General features: G+C 47.7%; 1 protein-coding gene across 1 annotated transcript; it reads right to left on the minus strand.

Annotated features, from left to right (window-relative positions):
• Positions 1–5811: 5811 nt before the first annotated feature.
• LOC132541163 (phospholipase A2, membrane associated-like) lies at positions 5812–9169 on the minus strand. Its single transcript, XM_060200950.1, has 3 exons — positions 8966–9169; positions 8651–8757; positions 5812–6231 (listed from the first exon to the last, which is right to left on the minus strand). The coding sequence occupies exons 1-3, from the start codon at positions 9067–9069 to the stop codon at positions 6089–6091; spliced, it is 354 nt and encodes a 117-aa protein (XP_060056933.1). The 5' UTR covers positions 9070–9169; the 3' UTR covers positions 5812–6088.
• Positions 9170–9771: the final 602 nt, after the last annotated feature.

Consider the following 9771-nt stretch of genomic DNA (forward strand, 5'->3'; position numbering starts at 1 on the left):
ACTACTCCAGACCAAGGAAACTTTCAAGGGTAGATTTATGCTACCCCATACCCAGGAAACTTTCAAGGGTAGATTTAGACTACCCCAGACCCAAGAAACTTTCAAGAGGAGATCAGGATGACCCAGACCTAAATTTTCTAAGGAAAACATACCTATAATAATAATGCTACTTAAGGTTATTCTTGATGTTAATGAAAAGTTATATATGATGTCATCTGTATCCTTGATATTAATGAAAACAATCTTACATGAGTCAACTATATCCAGGCAAAAAGTGTTTAAAAATAAACCTCTGCAGAGACTACAGAGACACTTCTCTCCTGCACCTGAATCAGCTAATGTGTCTCTCACTTCATTCATTTCACCGACTCCCCCTTTCCTTCAAGGACTTTTAATTACTTTCGCCGGGGCCAGCTCCCGGCAGATGAAGATGTAGGCTTTCCTATTTGGAAATAGCTAGTAGGTCTATTTTAGGTATATTCCAAAGGACCCATGACTTTACTAGTTTTTTTCCTGAGCCTGACATCTGATATGCAGGTGGACCCAAGTTATTGTCTGGGGAGATGATGCCATAGTTGAATAGAGGGCTAGAAAGCTGGATCAGGGAAGAGAGTAGCTCCCCAAAACAGGAAGGTGTAGAAATATTGTTGACTGTAAACCTCATCGATTTGATCTGCAACCCAATTTAAGCACAGAAGACTACGTAAACTCTTCATCCCAGTAGGTCTCACCAATGTGTCCTGGAGCCCCACCTCACCAGAATCCTGCCCAATGAGGGAAAGAGACAGTTTGATAGTATGGATCTTCCTGACCACGCCCATGTTCAGCAGGGAAGCAATTACAGAAACCAGACTTCCACTTGCTGCATCCCACAATGACCTTGGGCTGGTACTCCCAAAGGGTTAAACATAGGAAATCTATCAGGGAAGGGGTTGGGATAGGATTTCTGCTGGTGGGAACTGCATGGAGTTGTAACCCTCTGATACTATAGTTTTGTCAGTGTTTTCTTTTTATAAAAAATTAAAAAACTAAATATATAAGCACAGAAAACATAGAGGGGTTGGGTGGTGGTACACCTGGTTGAGCTTACCTCTTACCATGCAGATGGACTCAGCTTCAGTCCTCAGCCCTCAATCCCCAACTGCAGGGGGAAAGGTTTGTGAGTGGTGAAGCAGGGCTGCAGGTGTCTCTCTGTCTCTTTCTCTGATTATCATCTCCTTGTCTCTTGATATCTAGCTGCCACTGTCCAGTGAATAAATAAAGATAATACAGTAAATTACATAAAAAGAAACAAATAAGCCACCAAAGGAGTGATATAAAGATTTCAAGGAAAGCATTTCTTCTTTGTCATAAAGTTTATATATTTATTTATTAATTTGTCTACTACCTTCTTTCCTTTTACCACAGTGTCAGTCAGCCCTGGCCAGTGTTGGTTTGGGGACTGTGGAGCCTCAGGCATGAGAGTCATTTTGCATAACCATTATGCTGCCTCTCCCACACCAGAGCAAAGAAAGGTTGGGTTGGTCAGTGATCAGTGAGAGGTTGGGCAATGTTTCATGATGGCCTTTCTGGCCCTTTGCTGTTTGTTCTGGTCACAGTGTTCTGGTCAGTGTTTCTTGGGGGTGGCCATTGTCCCTGTACATTGTTCACACATCAGGATTCGGGCTGATCAACCAGCCATCTGATCATGTGTTTTCCTTGGTTTGTAGTGACCCTTCCTGGTGACTGGGAGTCCCTTGCCCTGCTGCCCTCAACCTTTGTTCTTCAGCCAGAATGAATTCTCCCCCTCCTTCCTACCATCCCACTTCATGTTTCCTCATCACATCAGGTCTTTGTTTCATTTCTTCTTTTTCAATTTTTAAAGTTGTTGTTCTTTATTGGATAAAGACTGAGAAGAATCAAGAGCGAAGGAGGAAACAGAAGAGGGAGAGACACCTGTGGCACAGCAGCTTTCCCTGCTGCAGGCGGGCACCAGGGCTTGAACTTGGGTCCTCGCACATTGTAAGCTCTCTGCTCAACCTGAGCGCCACGGCCCGAACATCATTTTCTATTTCCTGTGACATTTTCTCACTTACTCACAAAGATACAGCTGGGGAGACACCTATAAGATCCTAAAAGTGATAAAGGTCACCAGACAGGAAATTTCAGACACTGGCACCAGATCATGGTCCAGAGGAGGAGTTGGGCTCTGGGATGCTCAGAAATATAGGACACTGACCACAAAGGTCTAAGATGTCTCTACTCAGGAAATTGGATCTCAGAGCAAATAATTTTCCCAGTGAAGAGGCTTTTCCAGGAAAGATCAAATCTTCAGTAAGAGGACTCTTTCTTTTTCTTTCACTTTCCTCAAATATATTTGTAATACCATTTGCAGTGATTTTCTTGTGTATGGAAAGAGATGAGTCTTTTAAATTTATTTTTATTGATTGATTTAATAATAATTGACAAGACTGTTGAATAAGAGAGCTACATTTCCACACAGTTCTCACCACCAGAATTCCATGTCCCATCCCCTCCACTGGAGCTTCCCAAATCTTTATACCTCTAGGAGCTTGCACCAAAAATTTTATGGGGTTCAGAAGGTGAGATATCTGGATTCTCTAATTGCTTCTCCTCTGGACACTGGCATTGGCAGGTGGATTGATAATCCCCAACCTGTTTCTGTCTTTTCCTAGTGGGGCAGGGCTCTGGGGAGGCAGGGTTCCAGGACCCATTGTTGAGATTGTCTTCCCAGGGAATTCATGTTGGCCTCATGGAACCATCTGCAACTTGGTGGCTTAAATAGCCTTCAGATATAAAGCAGAGCAAGTTGTTTAGTAATCCATCAGGAACCTAAAGGTAAGAATATATTAGATGAGACTTGGGGTCTCCATTAAGGAAAAAGATAGTAGGTCTATTTTAGGTACATTCCAGGGGGTCCATGACTTTACTAATTTTTTCCTGAGCCTGACAGCCAACATGCAGGCAGGCTAAAGTGTTGTCTGGCTAGATGGTGTCAGAGTTTGAAGTAGGAGTAGAAAGCTGTATCAGGGGAGAGAGTGGCTCCCAAATATGGGAAAGGCATATACATACTGTTAACTATAAACCCCACTCATCTGATTTGGGGCCCATATTTAGCACAGGAGCCTGTGTAAACTCTGCATCCCTGTCAGTCTGAGCTCAAAGTCCATGGTCACAGCTGGGAACATTCTAGGCTGTCCTTGTTTCAGGACCTGTCTTCCCCAAGTGGCAGAATATGTTGACCCAGCCTCCGTCCAGAAAGTGGATCAGCCCCTAGCATTGTTGATCGACACTGAGTGCAATGCCCTGTGAAGGCCCACAGGAAGTTCCACTGTGCTGTTCCTGATGGAGATTGCTGGTACTCATGTGGGGGGCCACACAGCGGAAGTAAGCCATGCTACTGGCCTCTTGTGTTAACTCTAGTGGCTAACAACAGGAGAAGACCAGGAGACCATTTAGTCACAAATGATCTATCTATTGTACAGAAGGCAGGGTTTAAATAGCAGAAGGGAACAAAGGACATTTTTCACATGTGGCATAAGTGTGGGCTTTGGAAGGTCAGAATTCCCATGGTGAAGGTTCTAAGGAATTAATAGTGGTAGAGGGGAAAGTTCTGGATTAGTGGCAATTGGGTAAGAGCGTCAATTAGCTGAAGCTGTCTAGAAGGACACGTTATTTATCTCAACAAGGGATCAGTAGACAGAGAGGAGACTTGAAGGAAGATAGAGGAGTTAGATGAAATTGGAGGGGTTAAGGAAATAGGAAGGAAGAGCCTTTTGGTCAAGGCAGAATGGTGCTGATATGTGGAGTATGTGTGTTCACAGCAGGTGAACTATAGTGAGCTTTAAGCAGGCAACACATTCAGTTTATAACAAGGAAATGAGTTAAATGTTAGTGGGTGTAGGTTCCTGTGATGCTTGGGAGACTGACAAGGGGAAACTGAGTCAGGAAATCTTTTTCTTCCATGCTTGACCCCTGGAAGGGGGAGGCAGCCATGTGGGGTATCTTTTCAGACCTACACCTTTATGATGGGAGTTCCCCTATGCTCTTACCAAGCTTTCAAAATAAACCCCACAGAGATGACCAGAGGTGATAGAGAGAAGGATCCAGGCCCTTGATGAGATTTTGTCTCTGACAATGTTGGTTGTGAAATCCACACCATCTCTGCTTCCCAAATTTAGCCAAATCTTTCCCTGGACTTTCTCAAGGGCAAAACCATGGAGGAATTCTATTCCCGGAGGGAAACACACCACACCCAGCCCTTTATGCAGCAGTAAGGTACCACAGAAACATGGGGGGGAGATTTTTCCACCTTTCAACTGGCAACATGTGGACTTGAGCCCCATGCAGAGGAGCATGGGAAGGAAAGTATGAGAGACACAGCACCTTTACCATCATCACCATCTTCATCATCAGAAGCAGCAATTCTCAACATGCCACTTAATCTGAAGGTAGCTTCTAGGTATGTTTGTATGCATGTATTTATGTATGTGTGTAAGTGTACACAAAGCAAGGGTCTTACATATGGTAAATACTCAGTTCTGGGCCACTGGGCTCATTCACATACAGCTGAGAAAATGGGAAGAGACATGAAACCAGTGATGGCTCTCTTCCCATAAGCCCTCCAATTGGTGTGGGACCTGAACCTGTTATATACTGATGGCAGTCCAGGAACCCTCCATGGTCTCTGAGCTCCTTATCCCATTCAGGCTTTTTATGTAACCACACTGTGCACTGGAGTCCCCCTTCAGCAAGGGAGGATGATTCATGTCACAAGTGGTGGAACAGTGCTGCAGGTGTTCTTCTGTCTCCTCCTGCCCTACCATCTTTAGGGGCTGCATAGCGAAGACTCCTTGAGAAGAATGTCTGCAAACACTCTCCAGCCTTATGAAATGCCACGTCTGTGCACAAGATCTTAGGGAAATACAGCAGCCTTGAGTTGATGCACATCTTGGGATATGCAGGAGCTAAAGTCCATTACACCTGTGCCCTGAGCAGAACCTATGTAGGGGCCACACACAGTCACCCAGGTGACAATGACTTAGCGGCAGGTGTCCCTCCAACTAGCCCAGAAGATCCCTGAATGATGGGTGGGAAGTAACCTTCAGGAGTGGGCAGGCCCAACCTCATCACCTTCTGTTCTCCTGCAAATAATGTCCAAGATCCTAGGCTACTAACAAATTGAGCAGGGCTGTAGCAGAATACTAGCTGTGTGGACACCCTGAGATTCCCATAATAAGCCTCATGTACATGAAAGGCTGAGAGGGATGGATAGACTGAGAGCCCAGATGTTGGGCACCACTGCATGGACCCACCTTCCCCATGCTGGAGGCACATGAGCACACGCCATGCAGAAAGTATGGACACCAGCTGCCAAGCCATTAAACCAACACTCTTCCTTCCCCTTGAAGCTTCTCTGTCAGGGAGGCAGGGGTGGCTCTCTGGGTGTCTCTTGTGATGACAATAGTGATGGGGAGAGACCTGCCAATCTTGGGTTTGTATTCCTGGCCTGTTTTGAGGTCCAGAGCTCTATCCCTGAGCTATGCCCCTCACCTGTCCCTGGTCTCTTCAGTTTCTCCAACAAGCCCACACAGCTGGTGCCCAAGCCTCTCCATTTAGACCAGGGAACTAGGCTAGACTTCCTGTGGGGCCATTGGGGAGTTGACTCAGACTCTGACAGCACCACCCATCTTAGTCCCTTCCCGTCTAGTTCCTGTGTCATTTATTCCCTCTTCCTAGCAGTTGATGGAGGCTGGGGTGTGATTCCCCCACCACACATGGTCACACACAGTGTTCCAATCAGTTGCTTTATTGAGAAGATATGCAAGGAATGCAGCTTCTCTATTCTAAGGAGAGAGTAGGACTTGGTGCAGAGGAGTGGGAAAGGGGGAATTTACTGCTGCCTAAGAGGAAGTGGGGAGGAGATCAGACACACCTGCCCTAGGCTGCAGGCTCCTGACTGGAGCTAGAAGGGACTCTGAGCAGAGAGGGGGTGGTTCTTCTCTCCAGGACAGGGGCTGGGCCATGGAATGGGGGTGCAAGAGAAAAACTCAGCAGGAGGTGTTGAAGGTTTTGTGTCCATGGGCTCTCAGCACTTTGGGGACACTCCACGGCAGTTCCTTTCACTATAGTACTGATATTTCCTATTGTAAGAACTTTTATGAATTGCGAAACAGTGGGCCAAAGCTTTATCACATTCACAAACTTGAGTTGGACAGTAGTCTTGAGGTGCTGAAATTGTAAGAGAAGGAATCCGAGATGGGGAAATCTTTAATTTTATATGGCTTCTTTTGGGAACCCTGGGGGCAAGACACACCTCTGACCTGTAGGAGCTTCTATGGTGGGGCAATCCCCTGTCCCAGTCACTCAATCTAGATTGTTCTCTTGGATGGAGACACACTCTGTGCCTTCAGGCTTCTGAAACTGTTTCCTGAGGACAGTAGCAGCTACGCCATGGGAGTCCTTCCTGAGAGCACTGTTTTTCCCTTGCCCTCTCCATTAATACCAGGGAACTAGGTTAGACTTCCTGTGGGGCCACTGAGGAGGTAATTCAGTCTCTGACAGCACCACCCATCTTAGTCCCTTCCTTCTTATTTCTGGACTGACTTATCCCTCTTCATGTTCATGGGCAAAGGCTCTTCGTCTTGGGTCCAGGGGACATGTCATTATTGTGCGGATCATCACAGCCATACCATTCTCTTTGCAGTAACTGACCTATGAAGCTTGTGTGAACTGACTTTGGCCAATGAGTTCCCGATTGGAATTTTAGAGGTTAGAAACCACCTGTTACTTGTTAGAGACTTTTACATTGAAACCAACTGTTACTTGTTAGAGACTGTTAAACTGAAACCAACGGTTCCTTCTTACAGCTGTTAAACTGTAACCAACTGCTCTTGCTTCATGTACTATAAAAAGCGGAGAGCAAGAATGTTGCGAGGTCGTCAACCCAGACTCTCCCCTTGTGTGGGAGGGTGTTGTTGGCCCAAGCTTAAGCTTGCTAATGAAGGCTCTTGCTATTGCATGTAATTATGGTCTTCCTTGTGTGAGATCGAGACTCGAACTTCTGGGTACAACAGAATGTACTAAAAAGCTCTGGCAATGACTTGTATCCTTACTCCAGGCAGAGACACGTCCATGGGGCAGCATGTGTAACTCTGAGCCCCATACTGGGTGATGCTGCCTCAGCTTGGGTACCACAATAAAGCTACTGCCAACATGGCAGAGCAGAGGGTGGCTAAAGTCTGCTGCCTGAGGACAGGCCCGAGACCCTTTCCCCCAGTTCGGGGGCCCCCTTTCTGCCTCCTCTCAGGGAGAGATCTCCCAGCCACCCCACCTCAGCTGGTGCCACATCCTGTTTCTTTCACTGAAGCTGCTTAAGACACACGACCCTCTGAGAGGAGCCCTGTGAGCCCAGGCTTTCCAGTGTGGGGCTGGCTCTTGGGGCACCCTGAGCAGCCTTTCAGATCCCTTCCTGTCACTCCTCCACTCTTCTGTTCCTCCGTCTCCTTTCCTTCTCTGACAACCTCTCCTAGGTATTCAGTGCAGACCCTTACAGATCAGAAGCCGGAGCACTTTGAGTCCCACAGCCCCGTCCAGACCCCCCCTTATGTTGCCAGGTCCCACCCCACTGGGTCTTGCAGACTGTTCTTGGGCTTTCCCATGGGGTCAGTTCAGTCCTTCCCCTCATATCCCCTCTCTTGCACCCCTCCTCCTGGGGAATTCCTCAGTTTTCCATCCCACATAGTCACATGTTCCTCAGCCATCCCTCTTCCATGCTGAGACAAGTGCTGCCCAGTTGGGGTGGTTGACCTCACAGGCATCAGGACTCCATGAATGCTCTCCTCACTGCTACCCTGCTAGAATTTGGTCCAACTCGAATTAATAAGCCCCGTCAGTCTCTGTGTTGCTAAAAGCTTCCCACTGCTCCCTTCCCTCTATGCTGACCATCCGCCCTGTGACCTGGGTGAGGTCCTCCAGTCTGAGTGGTTCACTGCTTCACCTCTAAAGGAGGAATGGCAGGCCCCTCCCTGAGCACAGTCTACACTCCTCCAACAACCCTGGGCTCTGCTTTCCTTGGCAGCCTCCCCTCTGCCCAGTTCTTGGTGCACTTCTGTTTCCTTGCAGTTCCTGGATGACTTTCTCTCCTGCCGGTGAAGCCAGCATGTCCTGTCTGAAAACCACCTTCAACTGCCCTCCCCTTGTCTCCTAGGGAAGCTTCTGAGGGTGGACGTCCTGACATTCAAGAAGCACTTTGGTCTCAGGCTGGGTGAGCATCCCTCTTCCTTCCTTCCCCATGTTTACCACTTTCGTGTCATGTCTCAGGTTGAGGGCCTTAGTCCTTTCCCACAAAATATTTATTATTTCCATAGTATTTCCCTTACTTCAGTTTGAATGAGATAGACACCCAACTCCTGTTCAGCACTGGCTTATGGTTGTTCTGCAACCAGCACTCAGGCATGGAGTCTTTCTATCATCATGCTCTCTCCCCATCCCACACTGGAATTGTGGTGACTTCCTCTCAGCTAAGAGCATGTCTATGGAGGGTCTCCTTCCTTCTCTCTTGCTCCCTCTGTCTCAGTACAGTGCCCACTGCAATGGGCATCCCATACACACAGAGAGAAGAAGATATAATTGGAGGTGTTGTACTTACGGCAATTGATACCTTTCCAGTGGTAGTCAATCTGGTAGAATATTTTCTTGTTCTCACAGCCAACATTCTCTGCACGGCGATAGCAACAGTTATGCTCAGCACAGCATCTGTTGGCACAGTCCCCTTCAGGATTCCCATCAACCTTTGGTCACAGAGTCTTCCCCTTGGCTCTAGAAAGTGTCCCCTTGTTTGAGACATGACCTTTACCAGAGTCTCCTTCATACAGCCTTTCTGCTGGGCCATACTGGGGTCAATGCTGTGGTCAGTCTTGCAGGGTCCACATGAGCATAGGGGAGGGAAGACTGGGGGCCTCACCTGTCTGTGGCATCCACAGGTGCTCCTTTTTGTCTGAAGCCACAGTTGCAGCCATAATCACCAAAAGCAGAGGCAGCTTCCCTTCCAATTGCCCTTAAGATCATTCTGTCCAAATTCCACTTAGCCCCATCAGTCCCCAGCAGACCTGTCAGGAAATCGTCCCATGATGACGATGAGGGGAACTAATCCTGCTGTAGCTTCCGTAGTCTTTCTGCAACCCCCATCCCACAGGGGACTCTTCATGCAGGAGAAAGGTCTGCAGCCATGGCAGATAGGAAGGCCCTGATGAAGGCCTGTTTCATTCCATGGGCTGCCCCCTGCACCTCAGGGCAGGGTCTGCTCTTACCAAAGGACACGATCACTGCCAACAGCAAGACCTTCATGCCAAGCCTCTGGGGGGAGAATCACATGCTGGTTAGCCTGACTCCTCTCCCAGGTGGAGATGGCATCTGTTCTATGTCCTGCTGTCCCTCAGGGAACTCCAGTGGACAGGTAGGCAGGAGCACCCCCCCAGACTGTGTGCAGGTGACCCCCTCAGCTCACACAGAGGACACATGGGGAGAAACCATGGAGACCACCTGGACAACCCCAATCCAGCACTTTTTCAAATTGGCCCTTTCCCAGATTATGGGTGATCTACCACTTGACAGTTCTTACTTGTCCCCACATTGAAATAATGTGTGAAAAAATTATTCACACAACAAACAAATAGAAAAATGGTGGCCAGGCCTGGTGCACCTGCTCATATGCACACATCATAGTTCATAAGGATGCAGGTTCACATCCCTGGTCCAAACATGCTGGTG

This window comes from Erinaceus europaeus, chromosome 11, assembly GCF_950295315.1.
Source record: "Erinaceus europaeus chromosome 11, mEriEur2.1, whole genome shotgun sequence".
Lineage (NCBI taxonomy): Eukaryota > Metazoa > Chordata > Mammalia > Eulipotyphla > Erinaceidae > Erinaceus > Erinaceus europaeus.